The following is a 16,556-nucleotide window of genomic DNA, read 5'->3' as shown; positions in this document are numbered from 1 at the left end:
TCCGAGCAGAAAATCCTCCTATTACCTGACAACCTTAGCTTTAATGACTTTAATTAAAAAAAGCAAAAGATCCTGTCCAATGGGTTCAAGGAAGATAAATACAAGGTGGGAAATTTAGAGGTTGAATGAGGTTTGAAGTGAAAGGTGACTTTGAAAACAGGACGAGCGCTTTAAAAGTTTCCCCCTCTTTAATGTGGAATATTGTGTTGGGGTAGAACTGAACTGTGAGACCGAGGATGTTTTTCCCTCACTCCATTTTCATGCGATTCACTTTAAACATATCTACACTAGTTCAAGATAAATCAATCTGCCTCTGCAGCGATCAGTCTTTTTTTTTTTTTTTGGAGCTTGGGACAGCATGTTCAAAAGAGAAATCATCAAATTGATCTGAAAATCCTCGGAAAATCCATGCATCACGCAGCGGTGTCAAGACGTCGCCTTCTGCCTCTGATCCCAGCAGGAAACACTGGTGTACATGCACATGCCCACACACACGCAATACATTAAGATGGATTACTGGGAACAAAGAGAGTTAATGAGGTGAGTACTTGACTGTGACACATGCTGAAAGCAGCAGAAAGAAGAAAAAAAAAAAAAAAACCCAGATAGCTGAGTCTACAGTACTGCCTTACAGGCTGCGTACACCACAGCAAAAACCGCACACAAAGAGAATATACAGTGAACAACACGCTGCTCAAATTAGTATCATCACTGACCTCCCCAGCACTCTCACTACAAGAACTCCTTTCTCACTTTATTCTTTCTGCACATCTGTTATGACAGTAAAAAAAAAAAAAAAAACAACTAGCTCTATATATGAAGCTGCTACTACCACTTATCTGAACGGTTCCTTCACACCTACTCATCCTCTTTATATCATTTACAACTGCTTCTTCTATCGCCTTCACCAAAACAAATCGGCTTATGTATCATTCCATATTATCAGTGTTTAATACATAAGTAAAAACGAAATTTCCCACAATCCAGCTGTAAGATGCGTCTCTTTTATACAATTAATACAAATAATGAAACTAATCTGACTAAACCGACTGGAGTTGCTTGTAAACGATTTGATTTAAATAAAGGATTGGTTATAAACATCAACTAACCAGTAGAGAACGGGCTTGACTTTATAACCTCTCCTGATTGCCGAGCCTCTTCATGACTCACTTCCTTGCGCCACCACCTCCCTCTCCCTTCCTTTCTCCGGCTGTCACTTCTTGTTTATGTAATGTCAGACGAGATGCTCTCTAGCCTGAGAGCATCGGCCCCCTCCTCGCCGCCACGTCTCCCCGACCGCGATCGCACACCGACGCGGGCAGTCACATGTGTGCACACACATACAGTTTGTTGATTCCCTGCCAGAAAGGAGCGCGTCTGTGTCCGTAGTGTAGCGTCGCCGTATATTTACAAAGCAGGAATAGCAACAACACAACAAGATAAAAATAAAAAAAAAGAAGTAGGCCAGCTGGAAGCATATTTTGAGCAGCCAATAAGTAAATGACAGTCGGAAATGGTGCTCATTTTTCACGCTGAACAAGTACGCCACCTTATCAGTAAATGAGGCCTTGGGGTGCCGCGTTTCGTGGAACCCGAATCTATAACCACAATTTGGCTTAATTGACTTGAGACGTTTTAACTATTGTTGTTTATGCGTGAAGAAATGGGAGGAGAACGGGGCTCCGGTTGCTTTGTAAGGAGGGGAAGAGCGTTCAAATAATGGAGGAGACTGACAGCTACCAGACAAACAAAGCACAACTGCACTCTCAACCTTCTTATAAAACCACAAAGCATAAGTTTTTATGATTCCGCATGCACGTACGCACACAGGCTCCATAAATCACAATATTTTTTTTTTCCTTCCTTAGACTGTTATCCCTCAACCCACTCTCCTGTGACTACACTATATTGAAAGGGCTCTCACACACACTTTGCACTCCTCTATCATGTTTTCTCTTCAGCATCACTTCCATCCCAAGTGCTGCTGTGAAGATGGGGGAAAAAAATATATGTCCGTATATCCCAATGTCACCTGCGCAGGGAGAATATCTGCACCTTGAAGCCTTAAGAGGATAATCCTGTTAATAAAATGTCTTTTGGAGCATGACCGTGTCTGTTTAAGAAAATATAGACATTAAATGAGGATGACCTGAGGTGGAAAACTTGAGAGAGTGCTGTGTGGTGTTTGCCGGAATTTGCAAAGTCTAATACAATGTTCTCGGTTTCCCGTAGCTCGTACAAAAAGGCAGATAAAAGACGACTGCAGAGGCTCCTCGACTTGATATGGAAATGTAGAGATAATTGGCGAACAGGAGAATGTAATAGAATAAAAAAGACAATTACTGAGATCAAGCAAGGACGGCGGTGGAAGATGGAAATAAATGTGGAGAGGAGGGACGGGGGGGGGGGGGGGGGGGGGGGGGAAGAAAGACTGTTTCTGCAGTTTCAAAGTCAATAACGGCAATCAGGTAAATGACCTGGAATGAAAGGTACGGAGTGAAGGGAGTCATGTGAACACGGCCGTCCTTATTGTCTCCCCACATTTATTTGAAGAATGGACACATCTGTCCCTGTTCTCTGAACCCTTACCCTCGGGGCATACACACACAGATGCTAGAAAACACACACACACAGAGATATTACGGTGATTAGGGGCTGTCTGAGTAGCTCTTAGATGGAAAATTTAGAGTGGATGATGAATGTGTTACTCAGTGAACATCCACACCAGTGGTGTCCATTTCCGGTCCTCGAGGGCCGGAGTCCTGCATGTTTTGGTAGTTTAGACGTCTGTAGTGACCCACTTATCTGTCATGGACTGCATAGTTTTAGCTATTGTGTTCACAACATTATAAAAAAGACCATTTCAGTTCCCTTTGAGGGCCTGACATAAAATAAAAATTGGGTTTTTTTTTGGAGTGTCTCCACCAGGTTTGTTTACAAGTCGTACCCAGACTCTAAAATCAGCTGTGCGACGTCGTCGGTGACCCTGGAGGATCTTAGTCAGAGCCGATAACAGGAGACATGATGTTATCAGGCCAGTGGGACTCGCAGGGTCCAAGTCTTTTGAGACCAAATCTGTCACATTAGGAGTTCAGGTATCGAAGGATATCTAAAAAGCTCGAACCCAGGATGAAGATTTAAGATCTTTTGAAAGTTAAGAGTCTGGATATGTCTGCCTCTGTTGTTTATATCGCATCTATTTCTTTCTTCATGTCAAACTGAAGTCAAATTAAATTTTTTTGTTGTTATTAATAATATATCGAGCCAATGGGGGAATATTAGACAGCCTCCTCCCGGCCTCAGCAGTGCGCTGTGTGGGTCGTGTGTTTGACTGACAGCAGCTGGCGATCTGCCACGCAGTCGACACACCGTAGGGAGCAAGAGACAAAGTAAACAAACTTGTGCTGCAGCCTGCATGTCATGAGAACACAGCGCGTTGTTAGCAGCGAATCTGAAGACTGGAAACCACAAGACCAGAGCGATGTCTGTGGATACTCTGTACACGCTGCTTAATGTGCTACAGCTGATTAGATGACTGGCCTTCACATAGGATCATTTCTGCTGGTTCCTGTACATTTGGTGGCACTTTAAGAAGAGAAGTGGAGGAAAAATGTGTGTTGATGAGTGTGTTAGTTATGGACTCTTGTTTGGCTCATCGTGACTATCTTCTGCCACTTTGATTAAATAAAAAAGAAACTGACGCTACTGCTCCAAGCAACATTTGATTGATTGGCTGTCAATGCAGATTAAGCATACTGGTAAAAGGAAGGAAGTAAATACGCACTTGTTTACATCGATCCAGAAATTCCAATCAGTCAATATACCTGATATGTTTACAAATGACTTGCAACCCTATTGCGGGTTATGAAATCCGTGTAAACTGTTGTTTTGATTGGTTCTTCTTTCTTTTTATCCAGTCTGGACTGAACCAGCCTGGGTATAATGCTTGCGATTCACATATTTAAATTGGCACATCTGTATATTTTTCCACGTTTGGGATTAGAAGTGTTTAATCTGTAATTTTTTTCACCATTTGAATGAAAAATACAAATAAATGTAAGTAAATGGTGAAGCTATAATGTAGGTTTTAACTTTGAGCTGGAAAATCAGCCTGAACGAGATGAAACCTGTGCACAGCTTGTAACTAATAAGGATGATAATTTCCTCTGTGCTAAATCCAGAGCTGGGAGTAAACCCTGACCCCGACCCTGATCCCTCAAGCAACAAAAAAAGAAAATAAAAGAAAAAAAAGAGGGATTACTGAAGAGGAAAACGACCTCAAGTGATTTCTGAAATAATGTATGAAATCCCGTGAGCGACTCACTCGAGGACGTCTCTGTTGAAGGGCTTCTTGCTGTTCCCCAGGAACTCTCCGATCATCTGCCGGCTCAGGCCTTTCCTCTGGAGCAGGAAGTGGGCCACGCCGATGGGCGTGTCTGGGATGAAGCCTCGCGAGATCAGGAACTGAAGGCCCTTGTCAGGGTTTCTGAGACAGGGAGAAAACCAAGAAAGTGTGTGAACATTTAGAAATATAGTGCAGTAGTCATACAGTTGTTTAAAGAAACATGTTAGAGGCTACAATGAAATATTTGCTCTTTAATATAATTATTCATTGTTGGTGGGGAAGATAACAGTGTTTGGAATTTATAGATTGTTGTGACTTCAAAGTAAATTATAAAAATTCCCCTCCATGCACAACTCCACAGTGTGTGTGGAGAATGATAAAGTTTTGAAATACACAAGCCGGAGCCACATCTGTATTCACTGTCTCGCTGAATTCAACAGCATTCATGCAGCTTTGAATTTCCATTTATAAGCACAGCCTTGATGCATTTTTCCATCAGGACTCTCCTAGAAAAAGTGCAAAAAATTAAGCCAAACTTCAGCTTTTGTTGGATATTTTGCTCATTTAGTCATGTAAGTCAAGTCTCCACAGGAAGGAAAAACACCGGATGGCTGGAAAGTTGTAAATCACCAAATGGAGATTTACTTTTTCAGTATTTATTAGGAATAAAGTTTGAGGTCAGACGTCAGAGAGCGATTGTTAGCTCTGCTTCGACTTAAAATCCCTGAGTTGCAGAGGTTAAAACATATTGTATTCTTTATTTATTTACTTTCTTTTTCATGATATAGTTTTCTACGTTAGGTCGCTCACTCGGTTTTGGAATCAGTGAAACAGCTCAGACCCATTTTAATCCCACTACGTTTGATACTTTCTCATCTTTGTGCAATTTGTGTTCACATGATTGAATTTAGTCGTCGGTACGGTTCTCACCGCTGCATGGTTGCCTCGGGAGACAACTTCAAATGTCTGCGCTACAAGCAGTTCAGGAGTGCGTCGGTGCATTCGGTGCAAATGAAGTTTTTTAATTCAGCAAAACCACTGACAGGATCCCTCAAACACACAAAGTCACTTCCACAGATCTTATTTTGCTGAGCAATCGTGTGTCCTGTCATGACGTAAATCTTTGTTTAGTAAAGTGTAATCCTTAAAGGATACTTTTAATCTGACTCTCGGCATGAACAGAGTTGTCTTGACTATTTATAACTCTATTAAACACAGGGGACAACTGCTCCAGGGATGCTACTGCATTATTGTCACCGCTCGCCCACTCAAGTCCACATAGTGTTTAAACCACAACCTTTACATAAGCGAGCAGTGTGTGTGTGTGTGTGTGAGTGTGTGCACATCTCACTGCTAATGGGCTTTGCATGGAGAGGGCAGGATAAGGAGGATAAGAGGGCAGGATGGACAGAGGAGGAGGAGGCTGGAGGAGGACCAGGCGGAGCAGATGTGCAGGAATGGCGGAGTGGCGACAGACAGCGAGGCCGACGAGCGCAGGCCGCACCGCCTGGAAGCATCTGCTGCGACAGCCTCGGCACACTCTCAGCTTTGAGCTCACCCTCTCAGCTGAAGGTGACGTCTCGCCAAGCGAATTTGGCAGATATCACTCATTTGATGTTTGCCCAACAACAGATGGATCCCACATGCTGATTATTATTTGCAATCAGAAACGCGTGGCAAGGGTGAAGATTGGGAAATTGTGCGCTAAACACAAAACAGACAGATTTTTGTAGATGCTTTGCTGAGTGACGCTGGTAATCACATGCATGGACTGTTTGTTCAAATGCTGAAAAATAATCACGTCCTCGTGGGAACAGCTGGGAAACGTGTCACTGCAAGAAGTTAGCGAATTCAGGAGGCAGCAGATCGGATTTAGCATCAATCCAGCAATGTCGATGACACATGTTTCTCAAATTCTGACTCGAAATGTCACTGTGGCCGGAATGTTTTCCTTGTGGGGATGTAAAAGGGTAATTGTGGGGACAGTGCTAGCAACTTTAGACCCTAAAAAGGTAAAAATAAAAAAAAAATGATGTGCATTCTTATGGATAACTTCGATGAAGCATCTCATTTATGGCAGTCAGGATTCTTTCAGGCTACAGAAACGTGGAAATGCGGTCAGGATTCAACTCAGAGACACACTGCAGTGATTCAGGGTGACAGACAGGGACAGTGCCAGACAGGACCCAGATGTCACGGTGAAACCTCCAAATAATGTGCAACATGCCCAGACATTTCCCCCTCCCACACTTCTCCTGCTTCCTCTTTGCACCCACAATTTTTTTTGTTTGTTTTTTCCTTGCATCACACTGGCGTACCGTGACCTTCTCATAAATACAAACCTCCCTCACCACCTCTATCAACTTTTATTGGCTCCGTATTTTATTGCTAATGGACAGATGTGCTGCAGCTGCAAGTCAGAACCACATTTTACGGCTTTTACAAGCGTCGAACTGTCAGCACGACGTGCAGCGGCCCGTTTCTCCAGGTGCACGCATTTCTGTTTCAGTGATGGATTGACAGCCGGTTAGCGCCCCTGTGCACTTCCCTAAGTGGAAACTCGATTGTGTGTTGTATCTGTAAATGCTCCAAAACCAAAAATCATTACGCCGATGCCGACTCACTGCAGCAGAGAACTCCTAATGTCAATCAAATTTGCTTTTGCAAAGAATATAAACACATTCACTGTGTGTTCAGAGGTCAACCATCCAGGCACATCTTATGAGAATATTTCCGATTCCTTGTGTTTGTCTTTTCCCAATAAAAATGTCCACTGATGTTCGGTGCAAATGAGAGCAAAAGGTGTGTGGCTCCGTGAGAAACTAGAGATGTTTCCTTTGTTGGCCATCTGGATATCAGAGTGTGTGATTATGTGCTGGGTCATTAAGCAGTGAGGGCAGAATGTTAATCCAGGAAAAGGTTTTCGGACGCACAAACAAACGCGGACGTGCAAACAGCACGAGGGCATCGAGCTCTGCGGCGATTTGAAATCAAGCTGCTTCGATAACCAATCAATGGCATCACTTCGCGAGAATGGAAGGAGAAAAGTGAGTCAAGGGCACGTCTTTCTGAGCCATGCATGGAAAAAGAAAGCTCTACTAAGGAATCTGTCATCCACGTCCCCTGTCTCCTTGCCCATTCCCTGTTGAGTGTGTGCTACCAGCTCCCTCGGCTGTGTCCTTGACACACACGCACACACACTCCCCTCACATAATGGACTTATTGTCATTCCAGCCACGCGCGAGCTGAAACTTTATCAAGTGGTCTTTCTCTCAACCTTTTCCAGGCACTATACCTTTCGGTATCTCTTTCAGTTCCCGTCTCGCTTTTGCACTCCATTCCCATCGCACGCTCGCTTGCCTGTCTTTTATTTCTGTTCGGGCTGCTGCTCGCACACACATACCTCCACCCCGAACTTCTTCAGTTTACTTCCTTACCCGAACTCTTCATACTCTCACAGTTTACACAACCGAACCCGGAGTGTTCGAGTGAGCTTTTTTTTTTTTTTTTTGTTCGCATCACCAAGCATTACCCAAGTTTTAGCCTTAAGCAAACAAGTCTGTTTAGGATGCAAAGGATACAACAGTGCAGGTATTAGAGGGAGGTTATGAACTGGTGGAACTAATAAGCCTCAAGCCCGATTGCTCTCTCTCTCTCTCTCTCTCTCTCTCTCTCTCTCTCTCTCTCTCTCTCTTAGCCAATTTATTACAAGTCAGCTTATCTTTCTCAAGGTGTTTGATCAGAGGAATGAGAAGTGGGTTTGCCAACAGACACAGAAGCTATGGAATAAAACTCTCTCAAAAGTGACAGAACCTCATAGTCAGACTGGAAGCTCTCGTTAAGGCTGTGTACAGACGTCACAGCTCCTCCAAAGACATGTAGAAGAGATGACATCTGAAGAAACAGATAAATGGAGCTTCCAGTTTGTTTTTCCTGACACTCCTGCTGCAGTTTATAATAAAATGATCAATGTGCTTCGTGACAGAGATTACACTTGACGGTAATGTGAGCACTGGTTTCTGCTGTTTTCTCTGTATTTTGCTGACTGTCCGTCCAGTGCCAGCTATTGTCCAAACATTCAGCCCGTTCTTCCTCCTGTTTTCAGGTTTCTTGCTCCAGCGTTGAAGTTAATCGGCTTCATTGTGCCCTCTACGGCTTGGCAGTACATTCAGAGAGATAATGTGTGTTTATGAGCTCCAATCGTCAGAATTTGTATGAGATGGCTTAATTAGGGTGATATCGTAACCAGATCTAGTAGTGAGTGAGCACCCAGGGGAACAGAGAATATTTTCCTTTATTGCAATGCTTTAAAAAGCGAGGAGAGCTTTCAGAGAAACGGCCGAAGAACAAAAATCCATTCCTGCTCGGACTGAAATGCTAACACATTTTTCATTCCAGTTCCCAAGGTGCAGGTCCACACAGCACCGAAAGAACTTTTAATTACATTCACGACTCACAGTAGAATGACTAATGAGAATTTCAGGCTTTGTGGATCTTTGTCATTATTTTTTGGATTCATCCTTCATGCATTCCAGCTAATCGTTACCCATCTACTCGATCAGCTGTTGAGCTCAGCTTGTTATGCATGCGAGGGAGTCCAACTCATTTATTATACGATGTGGGGTGTTTAGAGCCTTAAGGGTACGCTCAGGGTGAAAAGCTAATAGAGCATATGGTAAATGCCCGTATTTAATAATTTCTTGCAAGTGTGCTGTTGGCAGTTCAGCACACTTTCAGGAGTCGTGCGCTTGGAAATGTTTTAAACAAATGTGTTAAATGCTGTGAAGAGTAAGCTCACTGTATGACAATACGCACGTTTCTATTTTATTTTTTTGCCCAGCTTTGGTTTTAATATGAGCTAAATACCCGAGAAGACGCACATCTTAGGCTTTTACTGTTTTCTCTGTAAATCAACCCTCCTTAATAATTCAGTGGTGGCACGATCGTCACCATGGCAACACCTTGTCTCCCAATCAATTGCTGCCATGCAAGCAAATTACAGCTATCTGGAGCATGAATCTAAATCTCCTATCAGGCTTCCACAGAAAAGCTGCCAACATTAACATCATTCATGAAAAAAAGATCAATGTCTCATTGTGAAGCCAATAAAATATGCAATTGGAATTAGATAAAGAAACAAATGCAGTGTTCATTTTTAGATATTTTGTATTTATAGTCTGCTTTACATATGAGAAGCCATTCTCCTGACAGAATGCCCCATAAACTCTAGGAATTATTTAGGGGCTCTGCTTTCTGCAGGGATTCCAACACTATAATCAATAACTAGTCAGTGTTACACATCAATGTTGTGTGTGAATGTGTCCAATATACAGTATCTGTTAACAGCCCAGTGGAAATTACAGATAAAGCTTCAGGATCCCCACCCCAATAAATAATGTATCCCAGTCAACGTCATATCAAATAATTCCATTCTGTTCCATCAATCAGGGCCAAAATGCTGTTTTGGGTGGATCCGGTCGTCTGCCTTATCCAAAGTATCTGTTACACTAATTCCAGCAAGAATGAATGAAAGTGGAGCACTCACACATTGAAGAGGTTGAGGCCGATGCGGTAGAGGCGCTTTCGCATGACGTCCGTGGACAGCGTGGGGGATTTGCAGCTGGCGGGGTTCTCACAGTGGTAGCGTGGCAGGCTGAGGATCATGGCCTGCAGGGCCTCCTTGGACGAGGCCTCGGACGTCGAGCGCGCCTCCGTCGACGTGCTGCTGCTGCTCATCTGCTCCGAGCTGTTGTCCGCCGTCTCGGAGCCACATCTCTTCACGTCCAGGGGCTCCGCCGCCGGAGAGCTCGCCAGCGGCGCGGCCTCCTGCGGCGGAGGGATGTACGGGGGTTCTCTGGGCGGAGGAATCCCCACTCCAACGTCCTCTGGGATTTGAGGGGCGGACATCTTATCCAGAGGAGTTAGAGGAGGCGGTTCCTCGTCTCCTAGCTCCTCTTCACTCGGGGGCGGGGCAGGGAATTCAACATCCTGCTCCTCTAACATATCTGACTCTAGAGGAGGCGGGGGTTCTTGCGGCGGCGGCGGGGGATCTATGGGCTCAGCTGGCACCTCGGGTGGAGGAGGAGGGGGTTCTTGCGAGGGAGCAGGTGGCACAGAGGCTGGCGTTGTGTTAGTAACGGGCGTGGAGGTGACAGTGGAGGCGCCGTCTTGCTGGGCGCAGCTACCGAGAGTGACAGACGTGGACGACTCCATTACTGAGGACGAAACGCGGAAGTTCTGGCTGTCAATCTGCACCGTCACGTCTCGAAATGCCATCATGAGCTTGCTTGCACTTCTCGACAGGTCACTTGGGTCCAAAGGGCTTTGATGAATCGCTGACTCGCCCACACCGACTCCTTCTCCAGCCCCTCCTCCTCCTCCTCCTGCAGCTGCCGCTGCTGCCGCCGCCGCCGCCGCCGCCGCACTGAAGGAATCGGCACTGAACTGATAAGAGCCTCCCTCCTGCAACGAGCACATGGTCTTCAGGCTCCAGTTGCTGAGTGCATCGTCGATGGACTTCGCCAGTGACTGGACCTGTTCGGTGAACGAGTCTTCCAGGTCCGTCAGGTTGCCGCCGACCGTGGCAGGCAGGGACGGCGAGCGCACCAGTGGGATGCCTGCCAGGTTGCAGCCTTCGGCCAGCGCCCGCTCAGCAGAGAAACCTTCTGTATTTTGCACGCGGACCTTGCGTAGGGAGATGCGCCGGGGCAGTCGACTCTCCAGAAGGGAATTGCGGATCTTCTCAAAGTTTTTGCTGAGCTGGTACTGGCGGAAGGCAGTCTGGATCTTGCAGGCAGCACGGCGGGAGATCAGGTGGCCACCGTATTTGTGCTCTAACATTTCGATCTGACAGAATAAAAGAAAGAGGGACACAGAGAGGACAAAGAGAATTAGTGGATTTTCTGTCGTGTTCTTTCAAAGTGCATGCAAGAAATCCAGAACAAAACCAGGATTCAGGCAAATAAACACACACAACACACACAAAAAAGAGAGGTTTGCATCTGGACTGCCCATAATCCATCCCTAATGGATGATTATATTAGTGAAAAGGGAACAGAAGCTGAGTTGTTACATGAAAAAAAGCTGGAATGTAGGTGGCAAATGAATGAGATGACCACTGGAAGATAAATCTGTTAATTGTAGAAAGAAAGTAAAAAAAAATAAGGTGACGATGGTGGAGGAATCCCGTTCTGGTGAGAAGTGAATACTTCTCAGGCATTTCAGTGCTCAATAGTTTCATTCTGTAACCTGCTTCGTGATGCATAGAGGGAAATTATTGCATTTCCCGTCAAAACCGCAGCTCGAAAGCGACCGTAACAGCTGACTCATGGCATTTGGACAAACTGTTCATTCCTTCAACAAATAGAGCTCATAATCCGCGCGAATCCCATAGAGAAGTCTTCCACACAACTTGAAATTGTCTGAAAGTGAACGAATCATTAATCTTGCCTGTGAAAAATTGCTGAAATGCTGTGGGAAATAGATAGAGATGTAATATAACCATCCTCATCTGGCTGCTGTTCAAACACGAGATGAAACCTCTTTGAGTTTCCCAGAACAATCAGGGTGTGGGTATCTCTGGAAGTGCCCTGAAAGAGCGCTTATCTTCCTGAGTCACTCTGAAATCCTTTTCATTCACGCTAAATCAATGAATGTAATTCTGTTTCTGCTCTAACTTGATCAAGGACACGAATGCAGGGGAAATTTCCGCTTTGAAAGAATGGTCGCTCCAATTACTCAACGCGAAAATACATGTCGTTTATGTATTCAACAGGAAAATCTAACAATGATAAGATGAGGCTGAAGTCGATGTTAGAAATATCCTTGTTGGTTGACTCCTGTTGTGTACATGACAGTCAGTTCATCCAGTTAAAAGGCGAATCCAGTCAAGACGTGTCAAACTGTGACTTTCAGCTGCTTATCTCCTTTCCTTCCTTTAGTCCTGGTCAAAGTCACTGATCCACCTCATTCAGACTTCTACAAACACAAATAAGACGCAGATCGTCTGGAATGGCTGGAGGGTTAGCAATTTGTGATAAGTGGCGAGTTCAACAAGGTGCAGCGCCTGTCACCAAAAATCACGCGCAAAGCTTTTTAGGAGAGTGGGATGACACTGAAAACCCATCTTATCGACTCCATTTGCATTTCACTGCAGGACCTCTGCGAGCAGAGAGAATATTAAGGTGCTTTCTGAAGAGGACGTTGGTTGACAGCCGCTCTCACCGCGACTGGGTTCCAAAAAAATGAACAACGTAGTTGTTTTCTAATTTTTTTTTGAAGATTATCCAGCGAGGTGACTTGATTAACCTCATTACTCCGATAGGTGCCCCTCTTCAGGAGGAATTCTGCAGCGTCCCCTCTGCAGGCAGAGGTGCCCTTGAAAGCGGGAGAGAGCCGTCAGCCTGGCTGCGTTTGATTAAATGTAGCAGTCAAAGCTTGTTTGTTTTTGCCTTCTGCACCAAGCTGGGTCAGGGATGATGAATAGAGCATTTGGGTCACGTTGCTTCCTTTATTAGCGCGTATTTATACTCTTTGCTGAACTGGGATGATCGTGGGAATGAAGGATGGAGGAAGAAGGCGTCGCGTGGAAGCTGAGAGTCAGGAAAGTGGACGGTGTTGGGACGACAGATGCGCTGGATGAACAGGTTTATGATACTCCGCTGGAAAGAGTAATTATGACAACACTGCTTCCAGCTATTTCTATTTCTGTAGTTAACGCTTAATATTTACTGAAGAATCCTTTGAATGTGGGTAAACTGCAAACCGAGAATCTGTGTTTTTAGCTATCTGAGCTTTGACAACACACAAGTGTTACCAGTCAATTTGATTGTTGATTCATTGATAGATAAATTAATTTACTGGCTAGTTGTGGAGGTGTAAATACGTTTAAGATACTGTAGGTAGAGATATGTAAAATAATAAATCAAGATGTGGAAGAATTGCAGTCACACGGAAGGTCAAAGGAGCATGAAGCAGGGTCCAAATGCACATTAGTTAGATGAACTGTACTTAAAACTCTACTTATCTCTCTTACGATGATTTTTAAGAGTTTTGTTTCTGAATTGCATTGCTTTAAATTTGTTTGATTTGCAGTTTTGCTTTTCCTGTTACATTTGTATGACTCCACTTAGTTTTTATTGTTACATTATGCATGTCTCTCTGTCTAAACAACATTCCCTTCAACACGAGTGAATTTCCTCCCACTAGAGACGTTATGGAAACTTAAAAGGCATGGAGATTTGTGGATATGTTTGTTTCTTTTTCTCTCGAGCTTGTGAAAGTCGAATATTTGCTGTCTTGTAGATTTGTTTGTGGTCTCAACCTCAACTTCCATCTTTGGGAAATGTATTCCTCTGTGCCTAAATCCATGAAGTCATGGACATTTTACAGTTAAGGAATTGTAAACAAACGTAAACAGCCGATGCTAAAAAAATGTATTTCATTTTCCTAACTCAAACATAAATCAGTTTAGGAGATGAGTAAGAATCAACCATATTTATTTGCTGGAACTTCACAGCTCAGTCTCAAGCTTCATGGATTACTGTTTGAATTTGCTCCAGTATTGAAGAATGAGAAAATTACTAAAGCACATTAGTTCTTTGTAGTTATTTGCAGATGAAAATGAAAGAACTCTGAATTGACAGGAAGATGGATGAAGGGAGCACACAGAAAAGAAGAAAACAAGCAGTTCGGGATTGTTGGAAAGACGCTGAGCTCCACAGAAAGAGGTGCTGAGACGGATGACCGAGAGCGGCGATACTGAGAACCCTCTGATCACTTCACTAAGCACTGATGGAGAGAGAGAGATTATTCTGGAGACGCGGTAGTTGCGGAGCGCAGTGACGGCACTGTTCTGTTCCTCCTCCGTCACTGGATTGATTTTGACGGGTAGATCAGCGCCGCCCTGACCTCGTGTCCCCCTCTGGATGTGGAGCCGCTCCACACATCGAGGGGAGAGGAGTGACATCCTTCACTGATCGTTTGAGGCTTAACGGTGAATGTAAACAGAAATCGCAAGATATGCTGGCGAGTGAAAGGACGGATAACGGCGGATAAAAGGGACGTGTAAATATTTGAATTGGAGGAAATCATTCTCTTAGCTTCTGAAGCCAAACGCGCTCCCTTCAACACAAACTGCATACAGAACACTTTTTAGATAATGATCTTACTTATATAGGAACATGGGCTCAAAATGAAACTCTTGAATGTTTCTGAGCTACAAGAAGAGTACACAGATTTTTAGCTTGAGATACATGAAGATTCTATCGAGGCAAATAGAGAGAGCCCATTGATTTTGGGGCTTATTTCAAGTTTAATGAGGAACAATAAGATTGCGGTTATGTGGCTCACATTTGGTTAAACCGAATTTTTCAGACACTTTTTTGATTGATTCTGTCTATCAATCCAACCATGCCTTTAAACACATAAACCTGGCACAGACTCCACATAGAAATATTGTTACTTCAAGACAAGAATCACTGTCTGGACCTAATTCAGATTTGCTTAATATCAAGTATTTAATTTAGCTGAACTTTCTCTCAATTTCAAAGCCTTAACTGAACTTTCCAGGTACTTGAATCAATCCAGAATAAAATGCAGCAAAAGACAGACAGTTTGGCCTTGAAAATAAGTTTTAATTCCTTTTATTTCTGGTTTGTCTGCAACCAAGCTAATAAGCTGCAGACTGTAGCGCCATATGAACTATGAAGAAGAAAGAATATAGCTGCAGGAAGATGATAAATCATGTTTACACAAAAAAAAATGTTAACTACCACCACAATGAGACTATCCATCCTCTAAACTCTAAGATGCTGATTCCCTCAGTTCCACCCTAAAAGGTGCAAAATAGGGGGCTGATGAATGTAGATGCAGCAGATGATCAGACCTCACAGGGCAAAATGCAAAGCCACAATTATTAGCTCTCATGCTCTCTTACAGCGCAGAAGCATCTGCATGATTAATGAGATCATTATATAACAGCAAAACTGGGACACAACTAATGCTGACTGCATTACAAAAGGAGGATGACAATGGAAAAGAGCGACGTCGTCAGAGGGAGGAGATCTGTTTAGCCGACGCATCCTTGACCAAAGTCATTTACGGAGGAGGCGCTGGCGTAAAGCTCAATCACTAAATCTAATGCACACGAAAGCCTAAAGTAATGAACAAAGATCGCTCGGTGTCGAACCGAAGCGGCACTTTGACGAGACGCGAGCTACTTGTAAACTTCCTAATGTGCGAGAAGTTGACCACACTCGCACATTCCAGAGAGATTATGAGCGAACGGAAGCCATCAGAAAACTTTACAGCGCTGCATGTTTGACTTTATAGTGATAAAGTGTGTTTGATTCACGGGAGCCACAAATGCTGGAGCTGAAATTAGCAGCTATTAGCGAGCAGAATGGGGCATTTAGAGTCGGGTCTCATCGCATCACTTCATCAACCCCTTAAACAAAAAAAGTGCTGCAGTTCTCCGTTTGAAGAGCGACTTCTAAGTAAATTTGTTTGTCTTACATAAACAGGATGAAACACTGCGTGGTTTGCTTTTAAAGCTCGGGCTGACAGAGTATATAGTCACACTGATCTACTAAAAATGCAGGCGGCAGATTAGGGGGGAAATTCTCCTGAGTGCAATTTAAAGAAAACTTGATTTTTACTCTTGTTATGTGAAGAGTTTATATGAGGTTGTGCTACTGCAGATTGCGGCACATATTTCTCATGATTGTAATGGTTTTCACCAAAATGATTAAAATGATACTTGTGGCTGAAAATATAATAAACGACCATTTACTTTCAAACTGGACGTGTATGAAGAAGCAACAGAAGGTTATGAAGACCACACACTCATGCTGGAGTGAGTTAATGGTCAAATACTTCATCATGGACTTCTTCCTCGCCAATCAAGGTATCGCCCCACAGATCCAATTACCCTGACATTGATCTGGAGATCCATCAAGCTCCAGCAGACCCGTGCTCCACAGACAGAAGATCAATCTAGCTGATTGCGTATCTCCTGCCCCGTTGACAGGGAGATAGTAGGAGAGAGGGACTATCAGATGTGAGATTAAATGAGTGAAAGCAGAGGTGAGAGGGAGAAACAGGTTGCGAACTAAGGTTCGGGGGACGTTGGATCTCGATTAGGGAAGTGATGAGTGAGGAAATGAAGTCAAAGCTGAGGGTAAACGAAGCTGACAGAGGGTGAAATGTAAGA

General features: G+C 43.9%; 1 protein-coding gene across 1 annotated transcript in view; it reads right to left on the bottom strand.

The window, feature by feature from the left end:
- Positions 1 to 16,556, bottom strand: part of LOC115404384 (IQ motif and SEC7 domain-containing protein 3-like) — a 40,388-nt gene that overhangs the window by 22,047 nt on the left and 1,785 nt on the right. The window contains 4 exon segments of the mRNA XM_030113686.1: positions 4,325 to 4,486; positions 9,891 to 10,115; positions 10,117 to 10,230; positions 10,404 to 11,191. Of these exon segments, the coding sequence (XP_029969546.1) occupies positions 4,325 to 4,486; positions 9,891 to 10,115; positions 10,117 to 10,230; positions 10,404 to 11,185 (1,283 nt within the window). The 5' untranslated portion in view covers positions 11,186 to 11,191.

This window comes from Salarias fasciatus, chromosome 17, assembly GCF_902148845.1.
Source record: "Salarias fasciatus chromosome 17, fSalaFa1.1, whole genome shotgun sequence".
Taxonomy (NCBI): Eukaryota; Metazoa; Chordata; class Actinopteri; order Blenniiformes; family Blenniidae; genus Salarias; species Salarias fasciatus.
Note: the sequence above shows the minus strand (reverse complement) of the source record. Positions and strands in the feature narration are given on the sequence as shown.